Genomic DNA, 21,869 nt, shown 5'->3' on the forward strand with positions numbered 1-21,869 from the left:
TTTCTACGTTCTCTTTAGTAGTTCTGTCTACAACCCATTGTTAAGCTTGCTATTATTTTTGTGATTTATGAACATTAAGACTTGGTTTTCTTTTCCCTCTAGGATTCCCTGCCCTGACCGGAACTGGAACAATCAATGTCATAGTGGATGACGTCAATGACAATGTCCCGACTTTTGCCAGTAAAATGTATTTCACGACAATTCCTGAAGACGCACCAACTGGGACAGATGTTATACTGGTAAATGCCTCAGATATTGATGCTTCAACCAATGCGGTTATCAGGTCAGTGCCTTTTCCTTTGTAAATTTTGATTACTTTTCTCATTAAACGTCTTTGAACGAAATGCATATAATGCTTCATTTCATTGGAAATGTCATATATTAACACCTAACCCTATTGTGATTGAAAGTAAGATTTAGTTGCTCAGTCATCTTCAACTCTTTGTGACCCCATGGATTGTAGCCCACCAGGCTCCTCTGTCCATGAATTCTTCCATCAAGAATACTGGATTGAGTAGCCATTCTCTTCTCCAGGGGATCTTCTTGACCCAGGGATTGAACCCAGGTCTCCTACATTGCAGGCAGGTTCTTTACTGTCTAAGCCACTAGGAATTATTGCTAAATAACCAACTATGCCTAAAATGAAGATTAAAATAAAAATTTTACCTTATTAACTTTATTTATATTCTTATTGCATTTCATTCTTTGGTACTTTAGGAATTAGGACACAGGTCAGGGGGAGGAGATTTTCATGCTTCATGTGATTGACTAGTGTCACTTAGTGGTATTTGCCTGGTGACTGTCTGGAGGACCCAAGATGGCTTCACTCACATGCATGGTGCCTTGGCAGGGATGGCTGGAACAGCAGGCTCCGTTGAGCCACTTCTCTGCTCTTGTGGTCTCAGGGCTTTTTAATGTGATTCTTCAGCAGAGTAGTTGGACTTCTCTATATGGTAGAGAAACCTCTGGGTTCCAAGGACCTCAGGTGAAAGCTGCTAATGTTCTTAAAAGCCAGGACTTGAAGTGGGCAGTGCATCACTTCTGGAATACTTTGTCATAGCTGCCATGCCCAGCCCAGAGATCCTGGGCTAAAACCTATGTGTGAAAACTCTTCAAATAACTTTTGTTTCATACAGTCAAATATAATACAAATTGATGCTATTTTTATTTTGCAAAAAATTATCATATTCACTTTTAAATTAGACAGTTCAGTTCAGTACAGTCACTCAGTCATGTCCAACTCTTTGCAACCCCATGGACTGTAGCACACCAGGCCTCCCTGTCCATCACCAATGCCGGGAAGTTTACTCAAACTCATATCCATTGAGTCAGTGATGGCATCCAACACTCTCATCCTCTGTCGTCCCCTTCTCCTCCCACCTTCAATCTTTCCCAGCATCAGGGTCTTTTCAAATGGGTCAGTTCTTTGCACCAGGTGGCCAAAGTATTGGAGTTTCAGCTTCAGCATCAGTCCTTCCAATGAATATTCAGGACTGATTTCCTTCAGGATTGACTGGTTGGATCTCCTTGCAGTCCAAAGGACTCTCAAGAATCTTCTCCAACTCCACAGTTCAAAAGCATCAGTTCTTAGGTGCTCAGCTTTCTTTATAGTCCAACTCTCACATCCATACGTGACTACTGGAAAAACCATAGCTTTAACGAAACGGACCTTTGTTGGCAAAGTAATGTCTCTGCTTTTGAATAAGCTGTCTAAGTTGGTTGTAACTTTTCTTCCAAGGAGAAAGTGTCTTTTAATCTCATGGCTGCAGTCACCATCTGCAGTGATTTTGGAATCCCCCAAAATAAAATCTGTCACTGTTTCCACCGTTTCCCCATCTATTTGCCATGAAGTGATGGGACCAGATGCCATGGTCTTAGTTTTCTGAATGAGTTTTAAGCCAACTTTTTCACTCTCCTCTTTCACTTTCATCAAGAGGCTTTTTAGTTCCTCTTTACTTTCTGCCATAAGGGTGGTGTCATCTGCATATCTGAGGTTATTGATATTTCTATCGGCAGTCTTGATTCCAGCTTATGCTTCATCCAGTCCAGCATTTCTCATGATGTACTCTGCATATAAGTTAAATAAGCAGAGTGATAATATACAGCCTTGACGTACTCCTTTCCCGATTTGGAATCAGTCTGTTTTTCCATGTCCAGTTCTAACTGTTGCTTCTTGACCTGCACACAGATTTCTCAGGAGACAGGTCAGGTGGTCTGGTATTCCCATCTTATTACAATTTAAATGAAAAATATTTTCCCATTCTATTAAATCATTATGCCAACCTTCAACCTTTTATACTCTGGCTTGCTTTGTTTTTAATGTAATATATATTTTGGATGTTAATATCTTCTTGCTACTCATGGAATCCTGGAGAAAATCCATCTTCTCCTCTGGTTAATAGAGATTTGCTTCTCTGTCCATGGGATTCTCCAGGCAAGAGTACTGGAGTGGGTTACCATTTCCTTCTCCAGGGGATCTTCCCGACCCAGGGATCGAACCCGGGTCTCCCGCATTGGAGGCAGATGCTTTAACCTCTGAGCCACCAGGGAAGCCTGGTTAATAGAGATTTTGTGTATTAATTTCCATTTTAGCTACTTAAATATTACATATTTAAGCCATTTTACCAACTACTGATGGGTTCTCTAAAAGCACAACTTTTAATGTGTGATGTTAATTTTCCTGTGTAGTCTAATGTGATCTTTTACACAACAGCTATCCAACAAATATTTGTTTATATTATTCTTTCCACCAGTTTGATCAAGTTATACCTTTTAATGGATGGTGTACTTATTTTCAGTTTTACACTTTACATAACATTTAATATTTTCCCTTGTAGTAAACCAGCCTGTGTTATTTCCCAGTCTTTATCTAGTTTTTATCTTTGCTTTCCAGACACCCATCCCAGAATTTAGCTTTTATAAAAATGTATTCCTTTTTTCTTCCAACTCACCAAATGTCCATTCAGACCTCACTTTTAATTCTTTTATGTCATAACATTGGAGAAAGTCACAAAACTGCATCAGCACAGTGAACGTCCAAAGGTAAATCCCTTACTCTGTGCTCTTGATTGCATCCCATTAGATTTCCTTCAGATCTTTAATTCAATAGTTACTACATTTCTCTCTGGATCTTCAGATAATCCCTCTTTTCTGGATCACATCTTTATCCCTACAGAAATACTCAGAATATCTGGTATTAAGTTCTGGTTCCTATTTCCTTACATGACTTAGGAAAGTCATTTTAGTATCTTTAAGGCTCACTATGGGGCTTCCTAGGTGGTGCCAATGGTGAAGAACCTGCCTGCAAATGCAGGAGACATAAGAGACATGGGTTTGATCCCTGAGCTGGGAAGATCCCCTGGAGGGCATGGCAAACCACTCCAGTATTCTTGCCTGGAGAATTCTGTGGACAGAGCAGCCTAGCGGGCTTTGGTCTATGGAGTCACAAAGAGTTGGGCACAGCTGAGCAACAGTGTGCACACTCCCAAGGCTCAGTATATCCATCAGTAAAAGTGGAGTTTAGAATTGCTGCTTTCCAATTTGTGAGAATTAAATATTGATATATATTGACCACCTACTCGGTGCCAAGTATTTTCCTGTTTCCTTCTCCAGGGGTTCTTCCTGACCCAGGGATTGAACCCATGTCTCATGTCTTTTGTGTTGGCAGGTAGGTTCTTAACTGCTAGTGTCACCTGGGGAAACCCATATGTGAAATCAGTTAATGTGTGCAAATTTCTCTTACACATAATTGTGATATTAAAATTGCTAAATGTATGTGTTTTTCTTTATAGCGTTCTAATAACTATTTTATTCCTAATATATTCACTCTTGAAAAAACATCTCCAACATAATAGTGACTGGAACCTAAAGAAATTCATTAATTGAGTAATTCTAATATTCTTTAGAACTTTGGAATATTATTTACTCACATTTTTTTAACACCTCATTTTTGAGAGGGTGGTTTACTACTTCAAAACTTTCTCCGGCCAGTTATTCTTTAAAATCTCTCAATCAAATTTCTCTGCTATTGCTTTACCAAAAAAGACTATTTGAATATTCTACTGAAATTTTTCAAATCCAGTGATTTCTGAATCCTTATTTCTCTTTACCATTTACATCATAGGTCGTCCTTTCTTACTGGCATTTTATTTTTTCCCCAGTGTCTGTGTCAATATTATTTCTTATTTCTCACTCTGTATGTCTAACCACACTTTCTAATTTGCCTTTTGTGTTTCCTTTCTCTCTTCAAAGTAATCTGGACATTCCCCACAGCACTTTTCTTTATTTCCATGTGTATGAAAGACAGAGAGAGAAAGAAAAAACAGAGGATTACCCATTTCCATGGCTGCACCTATGCAGAAAACACCCAGAAAACTAGGCAGAAAACCTCCAAACCTGTGTTATCAACTCTAACTCGATTCCAAGAGATTCCCACCCATATTTGTAACTCTCCAGGAGCACTTCTACCTAGAGAGTCTGCTGGAACCATAAGCACAACATATCAGAAACTCCTAACCTTTTCCGTTTCTCATCTTGGCATTCTGCTTCCTTTCACTGATACTGTCTCAGTTTCTTTGTCTTCCTGTCCTGATGGCTAACAGTCATCTTTTCCACCTCTGTATACCTTTTCCGTGTATTCCTCCTGCCAAGATCCTCATTCAGTCCATAATTATATCATGCCCAGATTAACATAATAAACTCAGCTTACTTTTCTGACTCAGATTTATGATCCTTCCAATCCCTATCCCATACTCTTCTGTGTAAGGGCTTCTTATATGGCGCTAGTGTTGAAGAACTGCGTGCTAGTGCAGGAGATTTATGAGACTCGGGTTCAATCCCTGAGTCGGGAAGATCCCCTGGAGGAAGAAATGGCAACCCACTCCAATATTCTTGCCTGGAGAATCCTATGGATGGAGGAGTCTGGTGGGCTATTGTCCATAGGGTCGCAAAGAGTCAGACCCGACTGAAGCGACTTAGTATGCATGCATCCTGTATAATTTTGAAGCCCTTACAGCATCCCAGGTACTTTGTTAAGTTCTGAGAAATTAAGCACTTCAGTTCTCATAAGCAGAAATCTTTTTAATATAGAAGGTAATTTTGCTGTATTACAATTAGAGTACCTTGTAACAAGCATAATTTAAACACAGAATGTGTGGAATCAAGAGCATAGTCAGTGAAACTTGAGGAAATAAGTAGAAGCTGTGAGTGATGATTTGGGGAAAGACAGAGGAATAGTTTATGAACAAATAAAGGATGAAAGACATTCTAGGCAAAGACAGAAACAGGTACAAAGGTAAAGCTATGCAAAAACATAGCATCAGAAAAATAAAGCTAATCAGTATGGTTGGTGTGGGTTAGGAATGAGCCTTGTATACCATATGAGAAGATTCACATTTTTTTTTTTTTTTTTTTGCATCTAGTTGGAGAAACAACTGAAATGTTTTAAGGTGGCCAATAACACGACTAGTTTACATTTTATGATAATTCCTCTCAACTTTGTAGGAAGCAATTTGGATGAAGCAGAGTCAGTCAGTGAATGAAAGAACAATGGCAGTAATATGAACCCCCTTGCTCTGTATTTCAGCTTTAACAGTGAAACTCCCCCATCCTCAAAAGATTTTAACTTCCAGTTTGCCTAGGGGATAAGGCCTAGTCTGCATATTCCAGCCACTCCATAAAGGGCCCCAGCATCTCTCCAAGCTTGTTCTGTACAAATCTTCAATGTATAGCCAAACTTTCAGCCTCACTGGATCACTTTCTGCTTCTGGGAAAAGGATTTGTGCTTTCCCAAGCATTCTGGCTTTATTCAAGTCCTTCTCTGTCCTAGGGCAGGGTTCTCCAAACACAACCTGCAGGCCAAATTCCAGCCAAAGCCTACTTTCGTAAACAAAGTGTTACTGGAACATAGCCACGCCTATTCATGTGTGTATTGTCTATGACTAATTTTGCATTACAAGGGCAAGCTGAATGCTGCAACAGAGATCTGATGGTGTAAAAAGCTGAAAATATTTACTTATATTACTAATACTTACTAAGTTCAGTTCAGTTCAGTTCAGTCGCTCAGTTGTGTCTGACTCTGCGACCCCATGAATCACAGCACGCCAGGCCTCCCTGTCCATCACCATCTCCCGGAGTTCACTCAGACTCACGTCCATCGAGTCCATGATGCCATCCAGCCATCTCATCCTTGGTCGTCCCCTTCTCCTCCTGCCCCCAATCTCTCCCAGCATCAGAGTCTTTTCCAATGAGTCAGTTCGCATGAGGTGGCCAAAGTACTGGAGCTTCAGCTTCAGCATCGTTCCTTCCAAAGAAATCCCAGGACTGATCTCCTTCAGAATGGACTGGTTGGATCTCCTTGCAGTCCAAGGGACTCTCAAGAGTCTTCTCCAACACCACAGTTCAAAAGCATCAACTCTTCGGTGCTCAGCCTTCTTCACAGTCCAACTCTCACATCCATACATGACCACAGGAAAAACCACACCCTTGACTAGATGGACCTTAGTCGGCAAAGTAACGTCTCTGCTTTTGAATATGCTATCTAGGTTGGGCATAACTTTTCTTCCAAGGAGTAAGCGTCTTTTAATTTCATGGCTGCAATCACCATCTACAGTGATTTTGGAGCCCAAAAAATAAAGTCTGACACTGTTTCCACTCTTTCCCCATCTATTTCCCATGAAGTGATGGGACCAGATGCCATGAGCTTCGTTTTCTGAATGTTGAGCTTTAAGCCAACTTTTTTCACTCTCCTCTTTCACTTTCATCAAGAGGCTTTTTAGCTCCTCTTCACTTTCTGCCATAAGGGTGGTGTCATCTGCATATCTGAGGTTATTGATATTTCTCCCGGCAGTCTTGATTCCAGGTTGTGCTTCTTCCGGTCCAGCGTTTCTCATGATGTACTCTGCATATAAGGTAAATGAGCAGGGTGACAATATACAGCCTTGACGTACTCCTTTTCCTATTTGGAACCAGTCTGTTGTTCCATGTCAGTTCTAACTGTTGCTTCCTGACCTGCATACAGATTTCTCAAGAGGCAGGTTAGGTGGTCTGGTCTTCCCATCTCTTTCAGAATTTTCCACAGTTTATTGTGATCCACACAGTCAAAGGCTTTGGCATAGTCAATAAAACAGAAATAGATGTTTTCTGGAACTCTCTTGCTTTTTCCATGATCCAGCGGATGTTGGCAATTTGATCTCTGGTTCCTCTGCCTTTTCTAAAACTAGCTTGAACATCAGGGAGTTCACAGTTCACGTATTGCTGGAGCCTGGCTTGGAGAATTTTGAGCATTACCTAACTAGCATGTGAGAAGACTGCAATTGTGTGGTAGTTTGAGCATTCTTTGGCATTGCCTTTCTTTGGGTTTGGAATGAAAACTGACCTTTTCCAGTCCTGTGGCCACTGCTGAGTTTTCCAAACTTGCTGGCATATTGAGTGCAGCACTTTCATAGCATCATCTTTCAGGATTTGAAACAGCTCAACTGGAATTCCATCACCTCCACTAGCTTTGTTCTTAGTGATTCTTTCTAAGGCCCACTTGACTTCACATTCCAAGATGTCTGGCTCTAGATTAGTGATCACATCATCATTTTAGTAATTTAGTAATACTTACTAAAATATTTACTAGTTTAAAATATTTGCTGATCTTTTATAGCAAGTGGTTGACTCCTAGCCTAGAATACCTTCATTCTCCCTTTTCATTACTATTGTAAGATGTGTGTGTGCTCAGACACCACCAACTCTTTGTGACCCCATGGGCTGTAGCCTGCCAGGCTCCTCTGTCCATGGGATTTCCTAGGCAAGAAGACTGAAATGGGTTGCTATTTCCTACTTCAGGGGATCTTCCCTGACCCAGGGAATCTCTTGCATCTCCTGCGCTGGCAGGCAGATTCATCACCACTGCACTACCTGAGGAAGCCCTATTATAAGATGAGTAACCTTTTAAATGAGTAACCCCTTTAAATCTTAACCTAAATTTACTGTTCTCCAGGAGAGGCTTTTCTAGTCAAAAGCAATCTCTGAAACTGGAGCCGATTATACAGAGTGAAGTAAGCCAGAAAGAAAAACACCAATACAATATAATAACACATATATATGGAGTTTCGAAAGATGGTAATGATAACCCTGTATGCGAGACAGCAAAAGAGACACAGATGTATAGAACAGTCTTTTCGACTCTGTGGGAGAGGGAGATGGTGGGATGATTTGGGAGAATGGTATTGAAACATGTATAAATATCATATAAGAAATGAATCGCCAGTCTAGATTCTATGCAGGATACAGGATGCTTGGGGCTGGTGCACCAGGATGACCCAGAGAGATGGTATGGAGAGGGAGGTGGGAAGGGGGTTCAGGATTGGGAACACGTGTACACCCATGGTGGATTCATGTTGATGAATGGCAAAACCAATACAATATTGTAAAGTAAAAAATAATAATAATAATAAAATTTAAAGAAAAAAGCAATCTCTTTGTCTTCTGAATTCCTGAAACAATGCTTCAGAACACTTTGCCCTTAAATATATGGCCTGGTTTTGCATTTACTTTGATGTATCTTTCTTCTATCTAGGATATAAGCTTGAGTTCAGAATTTTTTTACCTACTCAATCCATGTTTCTATCTGTTAGTTCATCTTACCCAAATATAAGGGCTTCCCAGGCGGTGCAAATCTAAAGAACCCGCCTGCCAATGCAGGAGGCGTAAGAAATGTGGGTTTGATTCCTGGATCAGGAATATCCCCTGGAGGAGGGAATGGCAACCCACTCCAGTATTCTTGCTTGGAGAATCCCCACGGACAGAGAGCCAGGTGGGCTACAGTCCATAGGGTTGCAAAGAGTTGAACATGACTAACTTGACTTAGCATGCATGCATGCACCCAAATATAAAGATGCATTATAATAAAGATAATAGTTTATTATAGCTATATGCGTATACTGTTATGAACATAAACCTAAATTTTGAATTCGTGTCACATACTAATTACAATGCCAGGTGCTTTTCAAAAGAAATTACATTTAACACTCAAAAACTACCAAATGAAAGGAATACATACATGCATAATACTTTATAGATAGAGAAGACTTAGAAAGGTTAAGAAATTTTATGAATTTATGTACTTGAGTGAGATCAAAAGTCATGTCCAAGGGAACTATGTTCCACAGTTCAGTTTCTAAACTATTACTGCTGCTGCCGCTAAGTTGCTTCAGTCGTGTCCAACTCTGTGCGGCCCCAGAGACGGCAGCCCACCAGGCACCCCCGTCCCTGGGACTCTCCAGGCAAGAACACTAGGGTGGGTTGCCATTTCCTTTTCCAATGCATTACTAGATCATCATATTCAGGCAGCCCACAACACAGTTCCTTATGATCTTAGTAAATCTCAGGAAGAGGTTAAAAAAAGATTCACAAAATCAAATGGGGATAATTCAGCTTTACAAATGCAACGATTGATTGAGATTTTAGATCATAATGATCTGTTTATACCAGCAATTTGAAACAGTAAATTTCTTGAGTCAGAAAATAATTGAAGATCTTTGTGGACTGGCATTGAATTCTGTGTGTGTGCTCATTCTCTTCAGTCCTGTCCAACTCTTTGAGACCTCATGTACCGTAGCTCGCCAGGTTTCTCTGTCCAAGGGATTTCCCAGGCAAGAATACTAGAGTGGGTTCCCATTTTGTTCTCCAGGGGACCTTCCTGACCCAGGGATCAGAACAGTGTCTCTTATGTTTCCTGCACTGGGAGGCAGGTTCTTTAACAAAAGAACTAAATCATTGTAAACCAACCCCACATCCACACACCTTCACAAGAGTTGCTTTTGGGCTTAGCATGAGCTGCAGCATTTTTTGTCTCCCCTGAAACCTCCCAGGCTGTGTCTCAGCTTTTTTCTACTGTAGGATAATGGGAAAAGTGCACGTTGAGGTCATAAAGACAGAAGTTCGAAGTTTTCATCTGCCATTTATAGACTTTATGCATCTTTGTGCAACTATATTAGCCTCCCTTAGACTCAACTTCCTTATCAATTAAAAATCTAGTACAAATCTAGTACCACACTATTAGGATGGTTCTGAGGCTTAAATGAGGAAATAAATGAAATACTTGTCTGCTGAGTACACACTAAGAACACAATAAGATGCTACAAAACTGTAAAGAACAGCATGAAGGAAAGAATGAAAGTGTTAGTCATTCAGTAGCCTGCCAGGCTCCTCTGTTCATGGGGATTCTCCAGGCAGGAATACTGGAGTGGGTAGCCATTCCCTTCTCCAGAGGATCTTCCTGACTAGGGATCAAACGTGGATCTCTTGCGTTGCAGGCAGATTCTTTACCATCTGAGCCATTAGAGAAGCATAGGTGTTTAGATTTAAGAAGGTAGCATTCATAACCATTAAGAAAAACTAATTTGGATCAGAGAATCAGTACCGAGATTCATCAAAGATGAGAAGTGAACCAAAACTCAAAAAAAAAAAAAAAAAAAAGGAAAAGAAAAGAATGAAGTGGGGAAAACCCAGGCATATGATCTTGGCAGTCTGTTCATTTTATATTGTTACATATGCTTCTTTTATCTCTTTCTTTTTTTTTTTAACTTACAAGTATAAATTTGATTAAAACTGGTATTATAGATATTGTGAGATAGTAAAGGATATCTAGTATTTAGGATACACTTTTCATACATTTCAGAAACAAAGAAAGCCTAGATAAAATTAACCACATGTTAACATGGCAATTTAGTCTTTACTTTTTGAAAATAGTAAATATATTAGCTACTTTTAAAGAGCAATAGCATAAAATAAAGACTAAAGACTTTACAATTCAAAGTTATTTTATGGATTACTGAGTTCAGCATGGGCCAGAACTCTCATCATTTGCCTTTCAACACATTGCTCAATCTAATATACCATGACCTTCTCATATACAAGACATCCAAATCAAATTTGCATGCTTTTTGCATCCTTCTTATTTTTATATGTGAATGCTTAAGGGAACAAATATTTGATTGAACCCTGACCTTTGCTGTCATAAAAAAAGCTTGTGGCACTATGAAGCACTTTTTCTCTCCCTATTAAGTTATCCCAAAATAAACTCACATACTTCTCATAACCCAGGTTTCTACAGACTTTCTCTAAAAGGTAAGACAATGTGATTATTTCATGACTCCTGTATTTCTAACTTCCAAACCTATGATATTTCTATTTTAATATTGGGAATAGGTATTGTCTACTGTGTAAGGGTGTTAATAATCAGTAATAATACTTTTATGAAGAGTCACTTCTGGTCCAGGAAATGCAGTCTTTGTTGTTCTTACTCCTGATCTTGCACTTGAAGTTGCTATAAGACATTCGAATCTGAGTGATACAAAGTATTTTATCAATTTTGAAATCAGTTCTCAACCAAACTCCCTCTCTATGCTCCATCTATTTAGCTCTCATTTTATAGAACCTCTTTTGTTTAAAAACAAACACACAAACAAAAGAACACATAGCTCCTTAACAGTTGTTCCTAATGTCTCTAAAATAGGATGAAGGTGCCAAAATGTTTGTTTTAAACAATGAACTTAATAGGAAGAATGTGCACTGGCTGCGATGTAAAGTTTTTCCTGCTGTTTCTATTAGACACTTGCTGTTGCTATGTTTTTATGGACACAAAGCAAACTATAGAAACACCCGTTAGTTCCAACAAGGGCATTTGTTTGTTGGCATGAAGGAGAAGACTTGAAAGATATCCATTTCCTCATTTCCTTGCTACCCTCCAACAGAAAACATTCTGGACCACAGCCAACTTCTGAACCTTCAAGCTTAGCTACTTCTTTCCTAGCTGAGCTCTCAGAAATATACACAGATAGCCTTTTCTTTAGACAGAAGAGAGAAGCTATTCTCAGTGAAAACTCCTGCCCACTAACCAATCTGGTTAGCATCAAAATATCCATGAAGATGTCATACCACTCCTTACAACAGGAAAGCAAAGCAGCTGGCCATATGAGGAATAGCAAATGAGAGAATTAGTAACTAGGAATGTCTCTGTATAAATAATCAGTTCTTGAGTGGCTCTGGATACTCAGTTCAGTTCAGTTCAGTCGCTCAGTCATGTCCGACTCTCTGGAACCCCATGAACCATAGCACGCCAGGCCTCCCTGTCCATCACCATCTCCTGGAGTTCACTCAAACTCACACCCATCGAGTTGGTGATGCCATCCAGCCATCTCATCCTCTGTTGTCCCCTCCTCCTGCCCCTAATCCCTCCCAGCATCAGAGTCTTTTCCAATGAGTCAACTCTTTGCATGAGGTAGCCAAAGTATTGTAGTTTCAGCTTTAGCATCAGTTCTTCCAAAGAACACCCAGGATTGATCTCCTTTAGAATGGACTGGTTGGATTTCCTTGAAGTCCAAGGGACTCTCAAGAGTCTTCTCCAACACCACAGTTCAAAAGCATCAAGTCTTTGGCGCTCAGCTTTCTTCACAGTCCAACTCTCAATATGTGTCATATACAGTGTTTGGTCTTTAGAGAACAAGACCTTCCACTGATCTTTTCTGGTATATTACAGAACACAGCAGATAAATACTTTTTAGATGTATTTAACAGATGTTCATCTGTGATCCTCGCCACTGACCACAATATTAGAGCAAGAGCCTGATTTATGCTTTCAGGCTGGTTTATTTAAAATATGATAGTCTTCTGGGTATATTCTAGGGTCTTGCATGGTTTAGGAAGCTCACAAACTTTATGAAGACCAGCCTGAGGTCATAGGACATCTTGCCATAAAGACTGTTAATGTGATGCTCACATAAAATGTGAACTAGCATATTCTTTCATTGTTCTGTGATCTTATTTGTAATGTTTTCCCTGACTTTTCTGCCTCCCTCATTAAAATTCTAGTAAATAGATGTTGCAGCATTAAAACTGGAAGAAATATGCCCATGTCTGTTCTCTGCTTTAGTTATAGGATCATTGGTGGAAATTCTCAGTTCACCATCAACCCATCCACAGGACAAATCATCACCAGTGCATTGCTAGACAGGGAAACAAAAGAGAATTATACTTTAGTGGTTGTTGCCAGTGATGCTGGGTCCCCGGAACCCCTTTCCAGTTCTACCAGTGTGCTCGTCACGGTGACTGATGTCAATGACAACCCACCAAGATTTCAGCATCACCCGTATGTCACGCATATCCCGTCTCCTACTCTGCCAGGTAACCAAACTGCCTCTCATGTCTCACAGAGAAATAAAAAATATGCATTGGGCACTTCCTATAATTAAATTTCTGTTTTTTTCTACAGGTATATTTCTGACATAGCCAAAGTTTGCAAATCCTCTAAAATTAAACTCTTGATTAAAGCAATTGAAGGAACATTGACTCTTACAAACTAATTTTTTCTTCTCAGACCAATTGTATTTAAGATTTCATAATTGCCACAGCTTTCCTAGTGCTGTTTCTGAATTTTAATTGAATATTGGTAAATATGAAAATAGATTTCACTTTGTAGTCAGGTAGGTTTCTGTCCTGAGATGTAATTTGTGTGTGCCCTGATAGGACAGACATTATGTATTTTTCATGCCATGTCCTTACATTATACCTAAAACATTATCTTAGAGGTACTAGGCTCTCAACTGTGTTCTTTCATAGAAAATTAATATTTTATCCAATGGTTCACAGACAAATTTTCAAAAGATTTATTGAAAGAATCCTTCTAGCTAATTACTGCTATAAATATTTTAACTCAATTTTAATGGATGAAGTTTTTTCTATAATATGTGTATGGAGGCAATAATGAATCATGTTCAAATTGACAATATGTATTTATCTTTCAAACCCTATTTTAAGTTTAGTTTGGGTTTATCTGTTTCTTGGCTAAGAATGTCCTGCTCTCTTAGGAACTGCACAAATCATCTGCCATTGTTAATTTTTGAAATGGATTTTGAGACTGGATAATAAATAAATGAAGTTATAATTAATTTAATTTTTTCTCCTTTAAGATATTTTTAATGAGAGAGAAAAAAAGAAAAAAACAGATCCACAATTTTGCCGCTAGTGAATTTTGATCTTCTATTCACTTGAGAGGGTCTAGTTGCTACCAGTTGAAGGTATAAAATCCATAAATTTTTGTGCCAACTTTTTATCAAAAGAAAAAGCCAGTATCAAAGTCATGAATCCTTGGAGTGGGCCTTCAGCTGAAATGATGCTAGCAGGCATGATTCTAGTTACACCCAAGGTGTAATGATGCAATATAACACCTCCTATACAAAGTGAGTAAGACTTAGGCATTTTTCCCCCTCATTAAACATGGTAATTTAGTAGAATCACTGGCCTTCTTAAAACTAGACTACTTTTCACTTGTGTCACAAACTCTTCTGCAGGGCTAGGAGTGCAGGTTTGGGAAAGGTTTCTGAATAAGTCTATCAAAAGCATATCCTTATGGCAGCTTTTCAGCGTTATCTCCTCTACGGTTTGTTCCTCTTTGGCCTTCATCCCAAGCACTAACTTTTGGAATCCAAATTGAGTCCATTCTTCAATTCTTATTTCTTACTACACTATAGTTGTTCATATATATGTATGTGCATATACTTTATAATTGTTGTAGTACACACATGTATCTCCACACACATTCACATATATACTTTATCTCCATATGAGAATAGCTCACAGATTAAAAAACTTTTCCCATAGAACATTGGGCACAAGGAACTGACAATTATTTTTTAAGCATATTATTTTTGTTTATATGATTACATAAAATGTAATTCAAAGTATTTTAAGACATAATAGAGCAATTTTTTCGAGTGTTTTTTCTGTTGGGCAGAAACATAGTTCTTAGCAGAACTCATGTATTATTGTGTTTGTTGGAAATTATGTACAGATTTTTCTCCTAAGAACTATAATTTGGAATGATTAGCCATTGCTCTTCGCTGTGCTTCTCTCAAAGGTACACTGAAAAATATTAAATTCCATAGATCGTCTGGCTTTTAGGTAGATAATGGCAGGTCAGTCCCGGAAGACTACTGTTAAGTAGATTTGACTGGGGAAATTTCGAGACAATATAAGATATACTGTTCTCCCCGAGTAGTCGTGAGAAAATAAAGTTGTATCAGGTAGCAATATAGTGTTTAATATATAGTTTTAATATACTGTTTTAACTTACCATCAGATGTTTTATTGGGGTTCCATGTGATTTATAACTGCACACTCCCTCTTTTATAGGTTCCTTCGTCTTTGCAGTTACTGTCACGGATGCCGATATTGGACCGAATTCTGAACTCCATTACTCTCTTTCGGGTAGAAACTCTGAAAAATTTCACATTGACACACTGAGAGGAGCTATTATGGCAGCCAGACCACTAAATGGCACTTCAGAAGTGACATTTTCTGTCCACGTAAAAGATGGTGGCTCAGTCCCCAAAACAGATTCTACCACAGTGACTGTTCGATTTGTGAACAAAGCAGATTTCCCTAAAGTCAAAGCCAAAGAACAGACTTTCATGTTTCCTGAAAACCAACCAGTAGGCACTCTTGTCACTACTGTAACAGGGTCCTCCTTGAGAGGAGAACCTTTGTCCTATTATATTGCAAGTGGCAATCTTGGCAACACACTCCAGATTGATCAGTTAACAGGACAGGTTTCCATAAGTCAGCCTCTAGATTTTGAAAAGATACAAAAATATGTTGTATGGATAGAAGCCAGAGATGGAGGTTTTCCTCCTTTCTCCTCCTATGAGAAACTTGACATAACAGTGTTAGATGTCAATGATAATCCTCCTGTCTTTAAGGAAGATCCATTTATATCTGAAATATTAGAAAACCTTTCTCCTCGAAAAATACTCACTGTTTCTGCAGTGGACAAGGACAGTGGGCCCAATGGACAGTTAGATTATGAAATCATTAATGGCAACAAAGAACATAGTTTCAGTATCAATCATGCCACTGGTGAAATTAGAAGCATTCGACCTTTAGACAGGGAAAAAATATCTCAGTATGTGCTTATTGTAAAGTCGTCAGACAGAGGCTCCCCTTCTCAGAGTACCTCAGTAAAAGTCATCATTAACATTTTAGATGAAAATGATAATGCCCCGAGGTTTTCACAGATATTCAGTGCCCATATTCCTGAAAATTCCCCATTAGGGTACACAGTTACACGTGTCACAACTTCTGATGAAGACATTGGTGTAAATGCAATTAGTAGATACTCTATAATGGACACAAGTCTTCCATTTACCATTAATCCCAGCACTGGGGATATTGTAATTAGCAGACCTTTAAACAGAGAAGACACAGACCGTTACAGAATCCGAGTTTCTGCACATGACTCTGGATGGACTGTGAGTACAGATGTCACAATATTTGTGACAGACGTCAATGACAATGCTCCAAGATTTAGCAGACCCTCGTATTATTTAGATTGCCCTGAACTTACTGAAATTGGCTCCAAAGTGACTCAGGTATCTGCGACAGACCCTGATGAGGGATCAAACGGACAAGTGTTTTATTTTATAAAATCTCAGTCAGAGTACTTCAGGATTAATGCCTCCACAGGAGAGATTTTCAATAAACAGGTCTTAAAATATCAAAATGTCAGTGGCTTCAGCAACGTGAACATCAACAGACATAGTTTTATAGTGACATCTTCAGACCGAGGTAATCCTGCGTTACTTAGTGAGACGACAGTTACCATAAACACGGTGGACAGTAATGACAATGCACCGCAATTTCTTAAAACTACATATTTTACTCCAGTCACCAAACATGTTAAAGTTGGGACAAAGTTAATCAAAGTTACTGCAGTAGATGATAAAGATTTTGGCTTGAATTCTGAAGTGGAGTATTTCATTTTGAATGAAAATCATTTGGGAAAATTTAAGTTAGACAATCATACAGGGTGGATTTCGGTAGCAGCTCCCCTGACATCTGACCTGAATCAGAACTTTTTGATCACTGTCACTGCAAAAGATAAGGGAAACCCTCCACTTTCATCCCAAGCAACTGTTCAAATAATTGTAACGGAGGAAAACTACCACACACCTGAATTCTCTCAAAGTCACATGAGTGCGACCATCCCTGAAAGCCATAGTGTTGGAGCCATTGTTAGAACTGTTTCTGCAAGAGATAGAGACAGAGCTATGAATGGCTTGATTAGGTACAGTATTTCCTCTGGAAATGAAGAAGGCATCTTTGCAATCAATTCCTCCACAGGTGTATTAACACTCGCCAAAGCCCTTGATTATGAGCTCTGCCAGAAACATGAGATGACTGTTAGTGCTACAGACGGAGGATGGGTCTCAAGGACTGGTTACTGCATTGTGACTGTAAATGTGATTGATGTGAATGACAATTCTCCAGTATTTCTCCCTGATGAATATTTCCCCACTGTTTTGGAAAATGCCCCCAGTGGGACAACAGTTATCCACCTAAATGCAACAGATGCTGACTCTGGCACCAATGCTGTGATTGCCTACACTATACAGTCATCTGATAGTGACCTCTTCGTCATTGACCCCAACACTGGAGTCATCACCACTCAAGGCTTCTTGGATTTTGAAACCAAGCAGAGCTACCACCTTACTGTGAAAGCTTTCAATGTCCCCGATGAGGAGAGGTGCAGTTTTGCCACTGTTAATATCCAATTAAAAGGGACAAATGAATACGTGCCTCGTTTTGTTTCCAAACTTTACTATTTTGAAATCTCAGAAGCAGCTCCTAAAGGTACTATTGTTGGAGAGGTATTTGCCAGTGACCGTGACTTGGGCAGTGATGGGGAGGTTCATTATTTGATTTTTGGTAACAGTAGAAAGAAGGGTTTCCAGATCAACAAGAAGACGGGACAGATTTATGTGTCTGGACTTCTTGATAGAGAAAAAGAAGAAAGGGTATCTTTGAAGGTACTGGCCAAGAATTTTGGCAGCATTCGAGGGGCAGACATAGATGAGGTCACTGTGAATGTCACTGTGCTTGATGCCAATGACCCCCCCGTTTTTAGTCTAAACATCTACAGCGTTCAGATCAGTGAAGGGGTGCCCACAGGGACTCACGTGACCTTTGTCAGTGCCTTTGACTCAGACTCTGTTCCCAGCTGGAGTAGGTTTTCTTACTTCATTGGATCAGGGAATGAAAACGGTGCCTTTTCCATTAATCCACAGACAGGACAGATCACCGTTACTGCAGAGTTAGATCGAGAAACCCTACCCATCTATAATCTCACGGTTTTGGCTGTGGATGCCGGGACGCCCTCTGCTACCGGAAGTGCCTCCTTATTAGTTACCCTGGAAGATATAAATGATAATGGGCCTATGTTGACCATCAGCGAGGGGGAAGTGATGGAAAACAAACGCCCAGGAACTTTGGTGATGACCCTTCAGTCCACAGATCCGGATCTCCCTCCCAATCAAGGCCCCTTTACCTACTATCTGCTGAGCACAGGTCCTGCCACCAACTATTTCAGTCTGAACACTGCGGGAGTTCTGAGCACCACCCGAGAGATCGACAGAGAGCAGATCTCCGACTTCTATCTGTCCGTGGTCACCAGGGATTCTGGCGTGCCTCAGATGTCTTCCACGGGGACCGTGCATATCACAGTCATAGACCAAAATGACAACCCATCGCAGTCTCGGACGGTGGAGATATTTGTTAATTATTATGGTAATTTGTTTCCTGGTGGAGTTTTAGGCTCCGTGAAGCCACAGGATCCCGATGTGCTAGACACCTTCCACTGCTCCCTGACCTCGGGAGTGACCAGCCTCTTCAATATTCCAAGGGGCACCTGTGATCTGAGCTCCCAGCCGAGGTCCACAGACGGCACGTTTGATCTGACCGTCCTTAGTAACGATGGTGTCCACAGCACGGTCACCAGCAACATCCGAGTTTTCTTCACGGGATTTTCCAACGCGACGGTGGATAACAGCATCCTACTGCGCCTTGGTGTACCGACCGTGAAGGACTTCCTGACCAACCACTACCTTCATTTCTTGCGCATTGCCAGTTCACAGCTGACGGGCCTCGGGACTGCTGTGCAGCTGTATGGGGCTTATGAAGGGCACAACAGAACGTTTCTTTTGGCAGCTGTGAAGCGAAACCACAATCAGTATGTGAATCCCAGTGGTGTAGCCACCTTCTTTGAAAGCATCAAGGAGATCCTCCTGAGGCAGAGCGGCGTGAAGGTGGAGTCTGTGGATCATGACGCCTGTGCTCCTGTCCCGTGTCAGAACGGAGGGAGCTGTGTCAGGAGGCTAGCCGTGAGCACTGAATTGAAGAGCCACGAGAGCCTTCCAGTCATCATCGTGGCAAACGAACCTCTGCAGCCTTTCTTATGCAAGTGTCTGCCAGGCTACACAGGCAGCTGGTGCGAAATTGACATAGATGAATGTCTTCCATCTCCTTGCCACAATGGTGGGACCTGTCACAATTTAGTGGGAGGGTTTTCCTGCAGCTGCCCGGATGGCTTCACCGGCCGGGCCTGTGAGCGAGACATCAACGAGTGCCTGCCTAGTCCCTGCAAGAACGGTGCCATTTGCCAGAACTTTCCAGGAGGCTTCAACTGTGTTTGCAAAACTGGATACACAGGTATGATGGTGTTAAGTTCTTTTTTTGCCCACCAAGACCCTAGTCATATCAAATATGATAGAAAGCTGTGAACTTTGTTATCTTCAAATGATTTTCTCTAAAGAATAGGCAGAATCATAGCAAATGCTTTAAGCAATTACTATTGGCCAGACACTGTTCTAGGAACTTTATCTGTATTAATTTCACTTCTCAGGAGAAAACTGACAAGTGGTAGGGATAATGATTTTACAAGCTTTAAGAAAAGGAAACTTTTCTTAAGAAAAATAGAGAGAAATTGAGCTGTCTAAGGTGACTCAGTTGATTTGTTGTAGAGTCAGGATGTGAGCTTACACAGGTCATTCTGGAGTTTAAATTCTTAGTCCAGCTACTGAGTTTCTTGCACAAGAGCAAAAAGAGCATCTTATCTTCAAAAAAGTGTTCTACAGTTAAAGGACATGGTGTATTTCAAGTATAAAATCTGGACTATTCTGTGTTCTAAAGAACTGTCACTGTTGTAAATTATTTAATCATCATCAATTTCATGACTTTCACCATAACTATCACTCTGATTATTGAAATTTGACCCACACTGTGAAAAGATGAAGCAACAGGTGTAATTTAGATTGAGATCTAAATGCCTTGTTATTTCTAGTAGTCGGGTAGAAAGTATCATTGGCTGATTTCTCAGGTTAGTGAGAGCAAAACTGAGTCAGAATATACCTTGATATTTTGGGAGCAGAATTAAATATATAGAGAAATTATTTGACTACTCTTTGTCATTCTAATAGAACATGATATATGCTTATAAATAGATCTTTGTTTCTAGTCCTACTTATCTATCTATCCATCATCTGTTTATTAACTGATCTGTGGTTAGTGTACCTTCAAATGTGTATACATTGATGCTGTAGATGTTTGAGGAGAGGCAATTTCTTTTCTATAATTTGTACACTATACCTTTTTAGTACATATATGTTAGATTGGGTTGCCCTGTAGTGTTTATTAACTCAGTGTAAAGTACAGTGAAATCGGTAAAACCAGGATATACTTTTTAAAATTTTGTAAGTATATTGCAGAATACAATTTTAAAAGAAGTTTTTAAGATAATTGTATTTGTATATCGTATTTTAAAATGAAGCCTATCGTGTGTATACTTCATGGTTTTATATTTGGAGAACTGAATCTCTTGATGATTCTTTACAGCAAGTTTTAATAAGCCAAAGCAGATCATATAAGCTTTACCTTTTGACAAAATAATGTCCTTAAAATATAAATGAAGAAAAGGGGCAGCAAGCATATGTATGGAAAGAATCAGGGGATTTAACAAAACTTGATTTAGCTATAGCTTTTGGGAAGTCCCCTAATCTTGCTCACTTTCAACTCCCCCATACATAAAATGGGAATAGTCATAGTTACTTATCTTTTAGGGATGTTGTAATGAGTACAAATAATATTTGTATAACACCTAGCACAGATTCCAACTTCCAGTAAGTAGCAATGCTAATTAGTAGCTTTAGTAGTAGTATTAATATAATGGTCGATACAGAGGTATGCTATAGAATTTCTATAAAGACAAGCCTCAGTGGCAGAAGGTAGGCATAAGACTTACCAGAGTTGTACTCTTAGGATTATGAATAACAGGGTTACATACATATTATGAGTTCAGGATTTCCAGAAAACCTTCCTCACTCTGTCGTCCACCTCTCCCACCCCCAGCCTCTCCAAATTACTTCCTCTGTTGTGAATTCAACAATAAGATTATTTATTTGTTCCATTTTAGTATGATACACTATTTCACACCTAGAGTGAGTTTACACTTAGTCCTAGAATGAAGAAAGGGTGACTGCATTAGGTAGTACATGGGGAAGACGGAAAATGACATGAGTGTGAGCGAGGGACACATGCTGATCTCAGCAGAAATGTTGCTTAAGGCAGGGGCATAGAACTAGCCTTTTCATGTTACTTCTCTCTTAGTCTGTTTCTTTATTTCTCATTATATTTAAACATACACTGCATCCTTTTCTAAATGTAGTTGTTGAAACTTTTAAGCATACCCGTCCTTCATTATGAAATATTAATAGCATTTATCAAATGGCTACTTGCAATACTGCTTAAAGTTCCTTGCATCATAGACATCATTATTCATTTAGTTATTAAGTTCTTCTTACAAATCTATTAAATGAATATTCTTATCCTTCTGATTGAAAGACAACAAATGAGATCTTAGAGAGAATACAGTTAAATGACTTGCCTCCAGCACGGCACAAGAAAGTGAGCTGAGTTTTGATGATAAGCTTTACTCCAGGTCCTCTGCTCTTTAAATGCCTGTCACACCTCATCATGCTTTGATCTGCACTTGCTAG

The 21,869-nt window shown here is 39.6% G+C and overlaps 1 protein-coding gene across 1 annotated transcript in view; it reads left to right on the forward strand.

The window, feature by feature from the left end:
- FAT4 (FAT atypical cadherin 4) overlaps positions 1-21,869 on the forward strand; it is a 188,902-nt gene that overhangs the window by 132,872 nt on the left and 34,161 nt on the right. The window contains exons 7-9 of the mRNA XM_018061516.1: positions 103-283; positions 12,920-13,170; positions 15,178-19,527. Of these exons, the coding sequence (XP_017917005.1) occupies positions 103-283; positions 12,920-13,170; positions 15,178-19,527 (4,782 nt within the window). The remainder of the gene's footprint in view (positions 1-102; positions 284-12,919; positions 13,171-15,177; positions 19,528-21,869) is intronic.

Source organism: Capra hircus, chromosome 17 (genome assembly GCF_001704415.2).
Source record: "Capra hircus breed San Clemente chromosome 17, ASM170441v1, whole genome shotgun sequence".
NCBI lineage: Eukaryota > Metazoa > Chordata > Mammalia > Artiodactyla > Bovidae > Capra > Capra hircus.